Source organism: Podarcis liolepis, assembly GCF_965112155.1.
Source record: "Podarcis liolepis genome assembly, chromosome: 14".
In the NCBI taxonomy this organism is placed as follows: domain Eukaryota; kingdom Metazoa; phylum Chordata; class Lepidosauria; order Squamata; family Lacertidae; genus Podarcis; species Podarcis liolepis.
This window is the reverse complement of record NC_139569.1, coordinates 46,060,294-46,078,130: the sequence shown is the minus strand read 5'-3', so window position 1 is coordinate 46,078,130 and position 17,837 is coordinate 46,060,294. Positions and strand designations below refer to the sequence as shown.

General features: G+C 42.9%; 1 protein-coding gene across 16 annotated transcripts in view; it reads left to right on the top strand.

Annotated features, from left to right (window-relative positions):
* NEO1 (neogenin 1) overlaps positions 1–17,837 on the top strand; it is a 120,016-nt gene that overhangs the window by 97,549 nt on the left and 4,630 nt on the right. For 9 of the 16 annotated variants that reach the window (XM_083475560.1, XM_083475548.1, XM_083475546.1 and 6 more), the window contains 7 exons: positions 4,336–4,404; positions 5,846–5,990; positions 6,354–6,592; positions 7,070–7,162; positions 12,261–12,419; positions 15,579–15,836; positions 16,876–17,012. In XM_083475560.1, coding sequence (XP_083331686.1) covers positions 4,336–4,404; positions 5,846–5,990; positions 6,354–6,592; positions 7,070–7,162; positions 12,261–12,419; positions 15,579–15,836; positions 16,876–17,012 — 1,100 coding nt within the window. The remainder of the gene's footprint in view (positions 1–4,335; positions 4,405–5,845; positions 5,991–6,353; positions 6,593–7,069; positions 7,163–12,260; positions 12,420–15,578; positions 15,837–16,875; positions 17,013–17,837) is intronic. The other 7 variants (XM_083475551.1, XM_083475556.1, XM_083475555.1 and 4 more) reach the window with 1 other exon arrangement.

Here is a 17,837-nt window from a genome sequence, read left to right as displayed (position 1 = left end):
ATGGCTCTATGCACCTCACATATGTTAGATTGTCTGCAGTATTATACTCATTCATAACACACTACTGACAGAGGTGTCTGCATTTTACTAAGCTGCTTGCTTATCTGTGTCTGCAAATTAGAGAGGCGTTTGAGAACCACACAGGCATAGGGGGTTAATTACAAAGAGGTTTATATCTGAGCCTGTCTTGATTAGGTAGTGGCCAAAGAGGCACGTTAAGGCAACGCGTGTCACAAGAAGGTCTTCCTCTTGCTAAAAACTGCATTTTGCAGTTTAACCTATAGGTTGCATAGGTGGTGTGAAAAATGAGGGAGCCATGTGCTCACATACTATTTGGTTACTGGAGTGGTAGTAGATATCATAGAAGTGTTTTTGTGACTCATAGAAGGAAGAACATCTGCTACTACATCACACACCCTGAGAGGGAAAAATAGTCGGCCTTACTGTCTTTTTCCTAAAACACAGTTGAGTAATCTTTTTTAAGCTTTGGGTTGCATTCCCTCATGAGCAACCTACCGGGTGCCGCATACCAGTGGTGGGAAGGAGCAGAACAATGAGTGTGGCTCCTACCATTAATAGACAATATTCCAGGCCACACAGAGCCAGAGATTTCCACATCTTCCCCACATCTCATCGTGTTCCACCCAGGCATGCAAAAGGTATTATCATGGTTCAAGGACATGTTTCAGCCAAGCAAATGCACTTGAGGACATCATAGAACCAAGCTGATGAGGGATTTAACTTCATGAAAGGCCTGGGAGGCTTCATTCAGCCCACAGACCAGAGAGGCACCCACATTTAGCATGGTAGGGACTGGCAACTGATGGCCCATGAACAGAATCCATCTTATAGGAGGTCAACACAGGCCCCTAGAATTAGGGTCTCAACAGCAGTGGAAGTGAGAATAGTAGTGGTATGATGGATTTTTTCACCTGGCTCCATATGAATTTAGTTGAGTGGAGGTTAACTTCGTATGAGAGTGGAAAGAAAAATAGGCAGAATTGTGTGGCTCTCCATTCTTTGAATTCTCCATTCCTGAAAATTGACTATCATATTTACTCTAGTCTAATGCACACCTCAGTTTTCAGGACCTTGAAACAAAACAAAAAAAGTATTTGCTGGTGAATGTAAATGTGCCATCGAATCTAATGCACACCTTAATTTTCTCAACGTAATTAGACCAGAAAAGGTGAGCATTAGATTTGAGTAAATACGGTACTTCTTTTTTGCCTTCTTTTGTCCATACTTTTAAAGTGTTCATTAATTTATGTCTGTATATGGATCATGGAACATTTCAGTGACTTCATAATGTGTCTTTTGTGCTCATGCACGTTTATTCCCACATGCTATGTAGCATAAGCCTTTGTGCCAGCCATAAGGTGACCCTAATGGCTAATGTGCTCTTATTGGCTATGCTGGTACATATCATATTTATTGAGTCATTGCCAAAAGGTAGAACCTGCAGTGGTGGAAGCTTTACTGCCATGGATCTCTGGAAATGCACCTGTAATTCAGACAGTCAGTCAATCAGATTTATTTGCTAAAAATCATTGGGCATTGCAAAACACCAGCAAGTGTATATTCTGTGTATAGGATTATGGGAACAAAAGTAAAGGCTACATGACATGACTTGTGCCTTTAGCACAGTTGGTGGAATCTCCATATTCAGAAGCACTCAAGAAAGCTGTCTGTCCCCGACCGCTCACTGCTCGGTAAACAATTATTGGCAGCAAGCAAGTCTGACCATTGGAAGCCATTAACAGAAAAGCTATGGTTCCTTTCTAAAACGTTACCTTTGAACATCAAATTGGTACTACATTAAATTTATTTCTAACAGCTTGATCTTACACATGTCTTCTTAGAATAAGTCCAAATGAGTTCAGTGAGGCTTGCTCAAAGGTAAATGTAGTCGTAAGTTACCTTTTAGCAATGCCAGAATGTGTATATTTTAAGTTTCTTTGTGAATGTAAAGGAATGTCAAAAAGTACTCTTTGAAACATTCCATCCATGTGTTTTTTTGGCTTACAGACAGGCAAGATCTCTTTCTCGTCTTCTTTTATCTATAAACTCTGTATTTATCTAGTATTTTTCTTCCCTTTTAAAGAAGTTAAGACCGTACTATTTTAACAGCAATTTATAGAAACTTTGAAAATTATGAATATAATTTTAAGATGCAAGCTTATATAAACTGTGTGTAACACTATCAAAATCTGTATAAGTGTAAAACTACAGAGGAGCAGGAGTGCACTTTGGGACAAGAGAATTCCAGCTCCCCATATATGCTAATGGGGTCTGAGCTCTCTTTGACTGGCTAGGGAAGAGATATTCAGCTCTGAAAAAGCTGACCCCATGTGTGGTAGCTGTGAAAAGGTTGATTTCCTATTTTGGGGATCATTAGGTAAGAAATCAAGAATAAAGATGCTAGTTTCATAATGCTTTTCTACAAATCTCTGGTTTGATAATATGTACAGTTTGATAGGAAAATATAGAGCTGGAGACGGGCTCAGAGTTCAGAAAAGGGTAGCTGAAGTAATCGGGACTGGAGCCACTCGCTTATGAATAAAAGTTAGATATGGGGTATGACGCGGGTGGCACTGTGGTCTAAAGCACTTGGCAGTTGAAATCCGTGCAACGGATGAGCTCCCATTGCTCTTTCCCAGCTTCTGCCAACCTATGAGTTCGAAAACACACCAGTCTAAGTAGACGGACAGGTACCACTGCGACAGGAAGGTAAACTGTGTTTCTGTGCGCTCTGGCTTCCATCACGGTGTTCCATTGCACCAGAAGCTGTTTAGTCATGTGGGCCACATGATCCAGAAAGCTGTCTGCAGACAAATGCTGTCTCCCTCAGCCTGAAGCGAGATGAGCGCTGCACCCCATAGTTGCCTTTGACTGGACTTAACCATCCAGGGACCTTTTACCTTTACCTTTTTAGCTTCGAACAAAACCAAGTAAGGAGGGACATGATAGAAGTATTTGGTTGATTAATTGATTGATTAATTTCCATCCCTTCTTTCCAAGGGAGCCCAGGTCATGAAGAAAGTGCATAGGAAAAGTACTCTCCTAGTACTAGAATTTGGTATCCAGTGAAACTGAATGCTGGAGGATTTGGGAGTAACAAAATAAAATATTCAGCTATTTCATTCCCACAAAATGTAGTGATGGCTGTCAGCTTGAATAGCCTTTAAAAGGGATTAGACAAGTTCATGGAAGATAAAGCTGGGAATGGCTTCTAGTCACAATTGCTTCCAGTACAGTGGGTAACAGTGTGCCTCTGAAAACCAGTTGCTGGGGAGCAGAAGAGTGCCTTTGCCGTAGGGTCCTCCTTTGTGTGCTTCCTGGAGGCATCACATTGACCGCTATGAAATGGGTCTTTGGCTTAATCCTGTTAGTGTTCAGTGTAATATTCAAACTGTGTTTGTGTGTGCATGTGCACACACAACTACAAGTAGGCAAATGCAATTTTCCACTAGTTTGAATTTCAGAGTGATAGCTGTGCTAGCATGCTTCAAAACAGGGACATGACCTCTAGTTTAGTTTAGTTTAGTTTAGTTTAGTTTAGTTTAGTTTAGTATTTTGTGGCATATATTTTAACATGCCAGAGCCCACCTCATAAGATGCAATAAGTGTTTTCCACACGAGATCCATTAAAGCTTCTGCTGCAACAGAGGCATCCTCCCACTGAATTCTCCACAATCTAGAGTGGGGAAAGTCTCTTGCTTCATGTTTGGCGAAGTAGATGAGATCATGTTCCCTCTCCCCAGCTCTCTGAAAATAATGCCGTGATCCATGGGGAGAGGCTAGATATTGCCTTGCTTTGTTCTTCTTGAAGAGAAGTAATGAGTCTCACTGCATCTACCTCTTTTCAAAACCCTGTGAAGAACAAAATGCAATACCCTTACTACTGAATTACAATCAGGTATTTCCTGAAGTTTCCCCGCCCCCCAGTAAGTATCACTCAAGAACACCCCCCTTTCATCTCTATGGGGTAACTATTGATAGGAAAGTTCTATGAACTTCAGCCATTCAGGTCATATGTAACAGTTAAGTACTAGGGGGTTCTGACATTACTAGAATACTGTGGCTTGTTTGTTTCTTCACAGAAGGCACCAGGTTATTCTATAGTTTTGTGTGTATACCTTTTGCATGAATGTTGTTCTAGCTGTTCTTGGATAGACACTTCTAGAAAAGTCCTGCAATCTTCCAGGACTGTTTCTATGTGTGTTTCTGTCTAGGATATATTCTTGTCCGTATAAAAACAAGAGTTATGTTTTAAAAAGACAGATAAGGCATAAACTACAAGTAGCTTGACACAGCTTCAATTTTGTTTTCTAGCATTGGGGTCTGCAGGAAAAGGAAATCGGCCAGTGGATGTTGGGCCAGACTATAAAACACCTATGAGTGGTAAGTAGAATTCTGCTGACTAAGGTGTTGAAAGGAAATCATAACATGTTTAAAGAAAAGTTAAAGCATCTTTACAACCATGTATGAGAGGGTTACGTTGAAAACATTCCCTCTAATATTCCTGGCAGTGCAAGTGACCTCTACAGTACAGCATGTTTTTTTGTTCAGTACAAGTTATAATGTCCAATCTTTTATCACAAGCAAGACAATCTCTTTATGCAGGGACTGTTCTCTTAGATGCAAGGTGGCTAACATGTGGCCATGGGACTTTACAAGGGCCTAGCATGTGCTACTGCCACCCGGGGCACATACGTGCACACGCAGGGGGATGGGGCAGAGGGAGCCTGTCCCACCACTCCAGCCCTTGTCACCCATGCCACTGCTTCGGGGTGCACTTACTCCTCCCTGGCAGCCCCCATGTAACCCAAGAGCATCACCGGCTCGCTTGGAAGTATGGCTTCCAGTGTTGCAAGGGCCCAGTGGGGTGTGCAGTGGCAATGTTGCTGGATGCTGTTGGCTGGTGGTGAAGGAGTGGGAGGAATCATAGAATCATAGAGTTGGAAGAGACCACAAGGGCCATCGAGTCCAACCCCCTGCCAAGCAGGAAACACCATCAGAGCACTCCTGACATATGGTTGTCAAGCCTCTGCTTAAAGACCTCCAAAGTAGGAGACTCCACCACACTCCTTGGCAGCAAATTCCACTGTCGAACAGCTCTTACTGTCAGGAAGTTCTTCCTAATGTTTAGGTGGAATCTTCTTTCTTGTAGTTTGGATCCATTGCTCCGTGTCCACTTCTCTGGAGCAGCAGAAAACAACCTTTCTCCCTCCTCTATGTGACATCCTTTTATATATTTGAACATGGCTATCATATCACCCCTTAACCTCCTCTTCTCCAGGCTAAACATGCCCAGCTCCCTTAGCCGTTCCTCATAAGGCATCGTTTCCAGGAAAGTGCAGTGACTCTGTCTTTCCTCCATCCTTACTCCATTGTTGTTAAATGTGCTGCGTCTTTCCTCTCCCCACCCCAGTGTGGTCAGGATGGAAGCAGATTGCTTTTCCTCACCCACATTTACACGGGGAAGCAACTGGAAAAAGAGAGCGCTATTTCTTCTCATGTGCTGCAGCAGAGGCTGGCAGAGGAGTAGGTGCTCCTTTGCTTGCCTGCCTGCCCTGGCAGCCCTGCATGGCTCTGTGAGGCTGGGATCTAACCGTCCGATCCCAGTCAGCCTTGCAATATGGCCTGGGGCTTCCAGGGTGGTGTGAGGAGCAAAATGTGCCCTCCCAAAAACGGCACCCGGAACGGCCGCCCCTCTGCCCCCTCCCCCATGAGGCCACAGGGACAATATCTGTAGGGCCACAGATTCCTCATCCTTGCCTTAGATTCAAAACTCCCAAGACATTGCCATGTATAATTAAATAATGTTTGTTTTCCTCTTTAGGCAGTAACAGCCCTCATGGAAGCCCTTCTCCTTTGGAATACAATATGCTTTTGGTAATAATAGTGTCTGTGGGAGTGATCACCATTGTTGTGGTGGTAATTGTTGCGGTCTTCTGCACACGCCGCACCACCTCTCACCAGAAAAAGTAAGATGCTTTGGCAACAACTTGTTCTATCTTTTAGGGGCATAGATTTAATTAGCGGTCATTGATTTGCTTGGGTTTAATAACATGAATATTAAATAGACATGATTTTAGTAGTCTGGTAAAATAAATGAGGAAACCTCCCATTGTTGTTGGCTGGGTGTAGGAGAAGAAAGGATCATACATTCCCCCACCCTCCACCTTTTGGATACAAGTATAGAATCAGAATATAACATACATGATGTGTCTAGAATAAAATTGCTTGCACAGAAAGCTAAAGCACGTGCCAGTTAACTACCTGAAGAAAAAACAGTAGTTTTATGCCAGCCTGTGAATACACTAATATTTTTCTTACGGCTTTCAAAGGAAGCGAGCTGCATGCAAATCTGTGAATGGGTCACATAAATACAAAGGAAATTCTAAGGATGTCAAACCCCCTGACCTTTGGATTCACCATGAAAGGCTGGAGCTGAAACCCATTGATAAATCTCCAGATCCTAATCCAATCATGACAGACACCCCAATCCCTCGGAATTCCCAAGACATTACGCCAGTTGACAACTCCATGGACAGCAACATCCACCAAAGACGGAACTCATACAGAGGTGGGCTTAGTATCATGCTAAGTTTATTCATTATCCTATTTATTCATTATCCTTAGACAACTGTCGCCTGTAGATTGCAAAGGGTAGGTTTTGCCAAGATTCGTAATTGTTTAAGTACTTGCCAATTGACTAAGTTGTAGTAGCTGCACTTCGGTTTATATTTATTACAATTTGCATGTAAATCAGTGAGAAAATGGAACCCATAATATACAGCATAGCATTTCTGCTAATAGCATTATTTGCATCACTTAAAAATCTATTGTGAGAATTTATTTTGGTTTTACAGCACCAAACCCTGCCCCTATTCTCTTTGAATGACGTTTCTAGAAAGGAAGACTATAAAGTGTTCTTAAGAATAGAGTCTCTTGGTAATCAGAATGAGTGTGTATGAAACACTTGTTTTCGTTTTCCTTCTTAATGATCTGATATAAAGATGATGGACATAAATGTTTATAGATGCATTCATTCTTTTTCTAGGGCATGAGTCAGAGGATAGCATGTCCACACTTGCAGGAAGAAGGGGAATGAGACCAAAAATGATGATGCCGTTTGATTCTCAACCACCTCAGCGTAAGTCTAACTTTAGTTATTTCTCACCAAGCTTCCTTGAGTCAAACATTTCACATTCCATCCCGTATTGCTGGGAGTAGGGTGATGAATGTGCACAAAATCTTGTTTCTACTTGAAATAAATGCTAGGAAAGTTTAGAAGAAGAAACATTAGCATTATTATAACAATTATGGAAAGAATATCAAGATTATAAATAGAGAACTGGCAGAACTGAATCTTGCAGTATTTCCATGCCAAAGTAGTATTTGGATGCCAACCTGATAGGAGTGCTAAATAGCCTTCTGGCAAAATAGTACACGTTTTATATTTTCCGCTTTTTAATTTTTGTAAATTTAATGTTAAGCCCTCAATCTATTTAAAATTTATTTCAGAAAGATAGGTACTTCTGGCTGGGTTGTATTTTTCATAATACTTTGAAGCACAAACTAAGCAGAAAGTGACAGCATTTCCCCACTATATTTAAGGTATTTGTAGTCCTTCTAGTTCTGCACTGTCTTTAAGGTCAGATTTGCTTTATGCTGGCCAACTAATGTTGTCAAATGTCCACCACTTATTAGGGCTGGGCGATATATCGTCCGAAACTGGTTTGAAGTTCACGTCGTGATAATTATTTCATAATATTTGAGCTGGCAATATATCGCGAATCACAATGTGTATTAAGGACTAGGCGATATCTGGTTTTCGACATCACAATAACTTACCAGCTAAACATTTCAATGTTATCAGCAGCTAAACCTCACAATATCACCAGCTAAACATTGCAATCTACCACAATTTCTGAAATAAGGATGGAACTATACAGAGCAGAACAGGACAATGTCTTGGCAACTGCTACTACTTAGGGGTCTAAAACGGATAAATGACAATATTATCAATCATCACACACTCAGTTTCATCAGCAGGCAAGCCAAATGCATCCCAACAGGACTTTAGGTTTGGGGCTTGGCTACCAAATGGTGGCCTTCAGGACAATCCAAAGTATGGTGATGAGTCATAGTGAACACAAATAATCTGGGACTGCCAGGCTGCAAGCAGACCTTCTAAGAGGCAGAAGCAGAAGCAGCTTGCCATGACCATGGTATGTGTTTGTGGTGGCGGAACAATCAGTGGAAACTTGCGAGGCCACACAGCAGTGGCGGGAGCAAGCGGTGGCAGCCTGCGAGGCCTTGCAGCAGTGATAGTGACGGCAGTAGCAGGAGTGGCCTGTGAGGACTCATGGCAGCGATGGGAGGTAGTGACAGTAGTGGTAGTGGCCTGCGAGGCCTTGCAGTGGCGAAAAAAAGTGGCAGCAGTAATGGCAGCGGCTTGCAAGGCCGCACGGCAGTGACAGTAACAGTGGTAGTCTGCAATGCCTCACTGTGGTAACAGGGAGTGATGGCAGTAGCAGTGGCGTGCAAGGCCTCGTGGTGGCAATAGGACATGGCGGTAGTAGTGGTGGCAGAGTGCAAGCCCTCGCTGTGGCAGTACAAACAGTAGCGCCCTGCAAGTCCTCGCAGCAGTGACAGAGAGTGACAGCAGTAGCGGTGGCCTGCAAGGACTTGTGGCAGCAATGGGAGGAAGTGACAGTAGCGGTGGTGGCCTGCAAGGCCTCATGGCAATGACAGGGAATGACGGCAGCGGCATTGGACTGCAAGGCCTTGCAGTGGCAGCAGGAACTGGCTGCTGTAACAGCATTGGCCTGCAAGGACTTGCAGTGCCAATAGACTTTGGCATCAGAAGCGGTGGTGGCCTGAGAGTCCTTGCAGCAGAGGCCCGTGGGGACTCGTAGCAGTGACAGGAAGTGACGGAAGTAGCCACATCCTGCGAAGCCTTGTGGTGGCAACAGGAGGTGACGGCAATAGTAGTGGCAGCCTGCAAGGCATTGTGGTGACACAAGCAGTGGGGCTTGTGAGGCCTCGCTGTGGTGGCAAGAAGTGGCAGTGGCCTCCTGGCGGTAGTGGGAGGCGGTGGCAAAAGCTGTGGTAGCCACCTCTGCTTCTGCCACCACCACAAGGCCTCGCAGGCTGCTGCTACTGCCACTGCCATGACAAGACCTGCAGGCTGTCGCTGCTTTTGCCACTGCCGCAAGGTCTTGCAGGCCACCACTACTGCCTCCAGCATGACAAGGCCTCGCAGGCTGCTGCCACTTCTGCTGCCACTACCATGGCGAGGCTTTCTCTGCAAAAACCTGCTCTTTAAAGCTGAATCAGAGCAAACTGAATCCACAACAAACCTGAATAGCCGTTTGTTCTCATTCAGCTTTAAAAAGTGGGTTTTCATGGGGAAAGCCTTGGAGCAAAAAAAAGGGGGGGGGGCGCTACGACATCAAGCTTTACAGCACAGACCATTGCCTGGAACGAGTGGGGCAAAAGGTAAGTATAGATAAGCCATGTGCTGGGTAAGGTGAACAGAGGCATATAGACAATAAAGATCACAAGACAGGAAGAAGAAAGCAAAGGGGAAAGATGGTGGTCCGGTCCCTCAGGGTAGTGTTGTCGGAATACAAAAAAGAAAAAAGGAAAGGTTGGAGAGATCAACAGCCCTTTAGGAAACAACAACATTTGGAACAAATGAACTACTGTGAAATAATGTGCCCACAATTAGTCACTTTGACCTAAGAATCTATTTCAGAAGTCTTGGCAACTGTGAAAAAGTTAATGTGTTATTCACCACCACTATGTAGAAACATTTGTATGTAGAGCATCCAGTGTAAAATTAAGTTTTCCTGTTTTCAGTTTTCCTTTACCATGGTGTTCTGTTGCTGTTGGATTTGGTTTTTATTTGCATTTCTGTTTACTGTTTTTGTACTGTGTAACTCTTCTGCTTAGATAATATGAAAACATAACACTTTGCCATAGTTAAGCATTAAGCAGAGCCCCTCAGAAAAACATTGCAGTGTATTCCTGGTGTCCATGCATTACCTGAGTCTGGCAATTTTTTAATATATAGATTTGGAACAAATTTGAAGTGTCTTTCATTCTGAATGCAAGTCAGTGGTGCTTAAGTCTTCAACATGCAAATGCGTGCTCGGTTTGGCCTGGGCTACCTGAGATGTAATAGGCTTTTTTTTTTTACTGTGAATCCAAATCAGCTTCAGCCCAACTTCTGACTTGCACTATTAATAGACATTGCAGGGATGCCATAAAGTGTTTTTCAGCACAGTCCCTCAACCTTCTCTTTGGGTGTAACAGTGATCCACACTGTGGGTTTGTTGTATGCTACCCACCCCGTCCAGTCTGCAAAGTTCAGATAAAAACACTGGGTAACACTGCAGAGTTGTTGTCATTTCTCAGCTTAAACACAACATGTAGTAGGGGTCTAATACCTCCAAACAACATTGTGGGTTTGCTGTAAACCATCCAGAGTATTCAGTGTGAATTACATTACAGGATTGTCATAAACTCACAGTCCCCTCAATCTACTACAGTATGGGGACAATGCAATGTGTTACAATGCTATGTAATTTGCAATGCTAAGTTTTTATTTAAGTTTCACACGGAACAAGAATAGATTTCGAGTAGGAATTATTTTCCTTGCTGCTAGATTTTGAGGGTATCCCCCCTTGTGGGTGGGGCAGACAAACTAGCACCAATTCCCAGTTACATTAGATCTTGGATTTCTCCATTAACTCTCTACAGATACGTCTTGCTTCCATTCCTGGAAGTAAGTAGCAGCTCAGTATGTACCAGGAGTGACAGTTCTAGACAATTAAATGGTTTTCTCTGTCCTTTTTATATATTTTTTTGGTGGTCTCTATCCTTGTAACATCTTTTTGGGTGGAGGGTTTCCCCTATTTCTATTGGAGGAGGAAATAGGAGAGAGATGGAGGCAGAGGCATTTTGCACACAATGCTAGGTCAACCCATAATTAGAACAAAGGAGCAAAAGTGTGTTTTCCTGGGAAAAGGATTGTGGTCACTTTGCTTTTTTTCTCCAGGCCTGCTGTTGCAATGCTGTTTTGAGCTAAGCCATGGTTGGCTTAGTGTTATGTTCAAACCCAGGCTTGTGATTTATCTCACTTCAGGCAAACAGCAAACTCTAACCTTTTTCACCTGCCATTTCCAGCCAGTTCCACTATACACATGCAGCTGAGATGATTTTTGTGCAAACCTTGGGTATTTTCCAAGCCTGTTGATATTTCCCTCTTGTGCATGTCTGTTTTGGCTGCATAAGAATCAGCACTCAAGGAATGAGTTGAGCATTAGTAGGAATGGTACCTAAATCATGGTTAAAGGTTGGCTGCAAACTAAGCTGTGAAACCATGATTTGAAATGGGTTTGCAAACGGTTGCATGTGTGTTGAACAGACCTTGGTAAAAGTCCATTTCTTTGTTTGCCAGATGACAAACCTCTCCTGCTGCTGTCTCCCTATGCTCTTGTCATGGTTTGGTTCACAAAGCATAGACCATGGTTTTACTGTACGTTTAGGAAGCTAAACAGAATTAAAGCAGCAAACCATGGCCATAATTTAAGCAGGGTTCATAATTACATAGGCACCAGGCCTTTTTCATTAACTGTTAACTCTGTTCTACACTCTGATTTTTGTATCCGCCCTCCTCCCCCAGGATGGTTTGCTTATAGTTTTATTTCCTGGGATGTTTTCCATTCAGTTGTTGACCCTTTTTACTACCCTTGCAGAATTCCTATTAATCTACCTCAATACAAGATTCTAAAATGTGAGCTTCAGTGTTTTGCAATATTCTCAGTTTCATATTAAGATCAGATGCACAGAATCCATCCTCAAATCAACCAGAATTTCTGTTTGCTCAGGAAGTTCAATTCTGTTCTGTAACAGTTTATATAACTTGAATTCATATTCAAATCCCACATGTTTAATGCAACAGAAAACATGGATATGATTTCCTAAAATATAATCACCCAGAGAACCCTGGCTATGAAGTGATTCAACTGCAATAAATAAATATTGGAAAAATGGGGGGATTCCTTCAAACGGGTGTAGAGATGGCCTGTCATGGCAAAATGGACTTTGTTGTTCTGGAACCTTGAGGATAGTGTGCTGGTTTTTAATGTGCTTTTTTGTGAAATGGGTGGGGGTGCACTTCTGCATGCATGCTGGTTGGTGTGTGTTAAGCATTTTTTCTGTCTTATATTCATTCGCAGCTGTGATTAGTGCTCATCCCATCCATTCCCTTGATAACCCCCACCATCATTTCCACTCCGGCAGCCTCGCTTCTCCAACCTGCAGCTATCTCCATCACCAGGCAAACCCATGGCCAGTTGGCACATCCGTGTCCCATTCAGACAGGGCTAATTCCACAGGTGAGAAGAATGTCCTGGGGCAGCCATTAGTAAAAGATGCAAAGACAAGAACTTCTGGGACATACTCAAATCCAATTTTTGTGATTGTGTGAGGGGGAGGGATGGGTGTTTATATAATTATGCTAGAGATGTCCAAAGATTTATTTAGGATGCAATCCTAAGTCCATTTACTAGGAAATAAGTTCTGCTAGCTCAAAAAAGACTTATTTCTAAGTGCATATGTATAGGACTGAGCTGTCTTGTGATCTTTTTTTCCCTTTTCCGTTCTGCAAAAGTGCTTGAAATGCACATGCAAGCCTCGCTTTCTGAACATAACATGTTCCTGAGAAATGGTTGTTTGGGCAAGTGTTCGCATAACGAGCCAACTGTTTCCAGTGTTTTCTGTGTGGAACATCTCATTGCTTTCCCAACAGTCTGATAAAATGAGAGGACTGGAGGAGCATCACATTTCCCTACTGTGTATCTACAGCATGACCCCCGCCCCGTAACCCTCCCACAGATCTTCCTCCACCTCTGATCTGCGCTGCTGACCTGTTTTGGCAGTGATAGCCCTGTCCCTTTGCTGCTATTTTGGAACCAGTCTGCCTTCCTCCTCCCCTTGCCTGGATGTGGCCAGTGAGTCAAAAACACTGTTACGAGAACTTGTAAGAGAGGCCAAGCTGAGCAACATGGCAGAGCCTTCTGTGTTAGTGCAGCCACCAGTGCCTTCCACCTCCTTCTCTCCCCTCCTCTGGTGCCCAAAGCCAGTAGCAGCACCGGTCCCTACTCCTCTAGTGGCTGCTGCAGTGATGAGACCTGTCTGCTCAGCTCCTGGAGCAGCAAGGCTGCCAAGGAGGAAGCCAAGCCCTTCCTTGTCCTCTTCATCCTCATTGTCCTGTTTGCAAGCCTGGCTGACTCTGCGAGCTGGGCTCTGACATGCTCTCCACTGCTTCTTTGCTCAGGGGCAGTGGCTCAACCTCCATCTCAGCTTTGCTCTCAGCATTGGCCCACCTCCTCGGTGCCAGAGGAGGAAAGAAGAGGAGGGAGGAGGAGGAAGAATAAGACCGCAGCTGCACCAGCAGAGGAGACACTGGCATGTCACTAAGCTTGGCCCTTTCATTCCTTCATTCTGCTATTGTCGCAGGCTCATGCAGTGTTACTGCTGGTTGACTGACTCACTGGCCAGATCCAGGCAAAGGGAGGGGGGACTGGTTCAAAAACCAGGGGCAAATGGGACAGGGCTGCCTCTGCTGCCAAGAACAGGCAGTAGATCAGTAGTGTAAATGGGAGATGGAAGAAGAACTGGGGAGGGTAATGGGGGGGGCAGGATCATGGCAGTGTAGATACACATAAGGAGAACATTGGGCTTTCTTTTGAAATACTGTAAATTGCAACATTAAGGGAAATCATTCTCACAGGTCCTCGTGTTCAGATAAGTGAATTTTTGCATAACAAGTGTGTGGATAGTGGGACCTGACTGTGTTTGATTTCTTTGTTTAAAAATGACGACACCATTACATTTCAGTCATGACTAAATGTTTAATTGTATAACAGCGTTAACATTTTAAGCTCTGGGGCTAGGGTTCTTGGTTCAGCGTTGGTTAAGAGACCTTGCAAGTAAGAAGGAAATTGGCTGCTGCTCTTATGCCCAGGAATAAATTTAAGAATGAACAATGCCCCTGTCATATTTGGAATCATCCCACCCTAACTTTGCATCTGGATTACAAAAGGAAAAATAATACTACTCCTTTTAAAGTTGTTTTATATTTCACATATTCCAAAGGCCTGCCTGCCCTCCCTGTGGATGGCATTTAATCAAGCACAGTTTGAACATTATTATGGTACTGGTAAGTTGTGTTTAAACAGCAGGATAGTACAGAAGTAGGCTTAGTTTGCATTCCTGAAGTATGTATATTTAATTTTGATAGCTGCGTCTCGAGGGGTTCAGCCAGCTCCTAAAAGCTTGAGGCACCTTATTATGTGTATGCAGTGCTGCTGTTATTGGTGCTTTGGGAAATAACCTGAGAGCATGCAGTTAGAGTGACAGACTGTTAGAATTCTTAAAGTAAAATAAATTCTGGGACTCCTGTCTGTAGGTTGCTTATTGTTCTGAATTGTAAATATGGTTCTACTATTACTATTACCAGAATGCTCCTTTTGCCAGTGGCTACGTTTTCAAGCATATTATGGCAAGCTCATATAAGGCAGCCACCCTGTTTCTGAGACCTTTATCTTGCTAAAATTATTGTACACAGCATTTAAGTCAAATGAATGCTGTTGCAATAAAAGCATTGTGTGCAAGGGTAAAGCATGGATGAGCGTGTGTGCAAGGCTGTAATACAGCCAAAAAAGGGGGGGAGCAAGCAGGATTCCCAAGATTACCACTCTTATATGGTATTTGCAGATCTTCAGCAAGATTAGATTTTTCTAGTGACTGGCATATTCTAAATTTACATAATTTATTTGATCCATGGTTTCATGATGCTGATCTAGTTTCTTTAGTTGATAATTTAGATTTGCATGATTCACTGTCTCTTCATAAAGCCTGTGAACAGATAAAACATAGTAGCTTTGTGGCAAGAGCAATCCCCTTGTTTAATTAGAGTACTAATGGCTTTTTATTCTTCTTTTGCAATAGTGGGCTAAAGTAAAACCTACATTGGAGCACCCATTGTATTCATTAAATATACAAGCAATAGGAAAATTGGCAGAATTGAAGTACCTTGTAACAAATGTAGATAAGATGCAACTACTTATGAACCATCCAGTTAAGAAAATCGTGCTCTAGCTCAAAGACCGATGAGTACAAAGCAAATTTAAGGGAATTTTAGATAACTAAGTAAATCAGTTTGTGTTTTAATTCACTGGTTATTTGTATGGCAGTAAGCCCATTCGGGGGGGGGGGTGGCTGCTCTTTTTCAAAAGAAGATACCGTAGCTTTAAAAGGCAGAAGAACCTACTAGCAGACTGTGGAATTACCTAAGTACCAGCTTAATGGCTAGGTGTGCCTCTGGATGACTTGTTCATTGTCTCAATTGTTTAGAGAGTATATCTAACTGGTGCGGTGACCTAACTCCGCCAAAGATCTCTGGTGAAAGGATGTTCAGAGACACTGGTTTAGTGCTAGCAGAAGTGTTTTGTTAAAGTAAAAGAGAATGTTCATATTCTTTTCAAACCCAGAATCTGTTCGGAATACACCTAGCACAGATACCATGCCAGCTTCCTCATCTCAGACATGTTGTGCTGACCACCAGGAGCCAGAAAGTGCCACAGGATCTTATCTGCCCAGTACGCAGGAGGAGGAGACGAGCCAAAGCCTCCCTACTGCCCATGTTCGTCCTTCTCATCCTCTGAAGAGCTTTGCAGTGCCAGCAGTTCCACCCACTGGGGCAACCTATGACCCTGCCTTGCCAAGCACACCTTTATTATCCCAGCAAGGTGAGTGCGAAGGAATTGCTGCTGTCAAAAGTCGAGTCGTGGCTGTAATGCACAGTTTATGGGAGCTGACAAGCTGAAAAGTGATGGGCAGCAGAGCTAAGCTGCTTCCTTGATATCTTCAGTAATTGATTTGGATTTGATTTAAGATTTGTCTGCTGTTTTGCCAACCACAAACCTGAGCTCAAAGCGGTTCACAGCAGTAACAAAGCGCTAACAAATAAAAAGCAACATTTCGAAATGCAAAATAAATATACAAGAAATGAATCAAAACAATAAAAAATTGGGGGGGGGGACACACAGAATACCAATCAATCAGACAGAATATATGTTTGGAACACCAGTTAACCTGAGGCAAGAAACAAAACAGCTATCATTCAAGCCAGACCTGTTTTATGTTTACACGCTCCCCTCCTGTCTCTCACACTCAAAAGGCTCTCACCCTGAGGCACTAATCACTTCTCTGTCCCACTGCAGGCTATTAACCCCATATTATAAGAAATAAATCCTACAAACCAGGCATACAACACCAACTTCCCTCTTGCCTCCTACCTGTTTGTGTGTGCAAAATCCATGACAAGCAGGTTCTCACCCAGGATCATCTCACTCCACATTGTTTCACAAGAATCTAAAACATTTCTCCCATCTAGGAAAAATGTATATTCCAATTCAAATGTTTTTAGCACCTTGCTCATTCTCCCAAGGATTCATCCCAGTTTGAGATAAATTACGGGAAGAAGTTTTTGCCTAAGTGAAACTATCCCTTACTGTCTAACTAGCTTTGAGTGAGGCCTTTCTGAATTACTCTTGACATGGGCGTGATATAGCATGCTTAGTAGCTAATTGCTGTCAAGTAATGCCCTTTAAAATCGAGGGTAGCAGTATTGCATAATGGAGAAGGTCAGTGGTATCTCATCAGAAGACTGGGAGACAATTTAGGGACACGTCAGCAATATAAAGTATAGATCTTCACAAGAGTCTTACTCATCTCTCACTCCAACCCTGATTGTAGAAGGCTAATCCTGGTCATATTTGTGTTAAGCTTCTAGCCATCCAGTTCATTCAGTGAAGACTGCATCAATTGGCACCCTAGGGAGAACTCGACCTCCTATGCCAGTCGTGGTACCAAGTGCCCCAGAAGTCCAGGAAACAACAAGGATGCTCGAAGACTCAGAAAGTGTAAGTAGCCTGCTTAGAAGATAGCCTAACATCCATCACATACAAAACCTTGGTAGTGAATGAGAGTAAAATTAGAATTCAAATTAAACATATTTTTGAGAACTAAAAGATGGTATAAGGCACTTATGGTACAATAGTTTTTCAGAAGTCTCCTTCATGGAAGAGCTCCCACCAACTTTTTTTTGCTTTGCTTTGCTTTGCTTTGCTTTGCCGTTTGAGTGAGGCCTTCTGTAATGATCACTAAACTTTGTAAAAGACAATACTAACCTGATATAGTGTGTTACCTAATAATACATGTGTAAGCTGCTCACATTGCTACTGTTCGCCAGGCCTTTGCCCATCAGTAACTCTGCATTTCTGCTCTGAAAACCCTTTCCTCTTCAAGAGTGATGATTGTGGTAGGGCCGTAGCTCCATGATAATGCATGGACTTTGAATGTGTAAGGCCCCAGGTTCAGTTAAAAAGATCTGAAGTAGCAGAGCTGGGAAAGAGCTCTCTGACTGAAAAGTTAGAAGGCCCCTGCCAGTCAGAGCGAGCAAAGCTTGAATAGATAGACCAATGGTTTTATCTTTTTATAAGGTAGCTTTGTATTTCCATATGAACATTCTCCTGTTCTTCATATAATTTCTTTACAACTTGAAATAGTGCAGCTGGAAGCCATCCAACTGAGCACCAGCCCTTTCTAAAATGTTATGCTTTGCAGTAGACTGATGTACACTATTGGCTTTTCTTCTTCTTTTTAAGGCAATTTGATTATTAGTGATGAGTGGGTCTCAGTCAAAAGATTCCATATCAGATTTGGAAAGTTGAGTTCATCTAAGACAG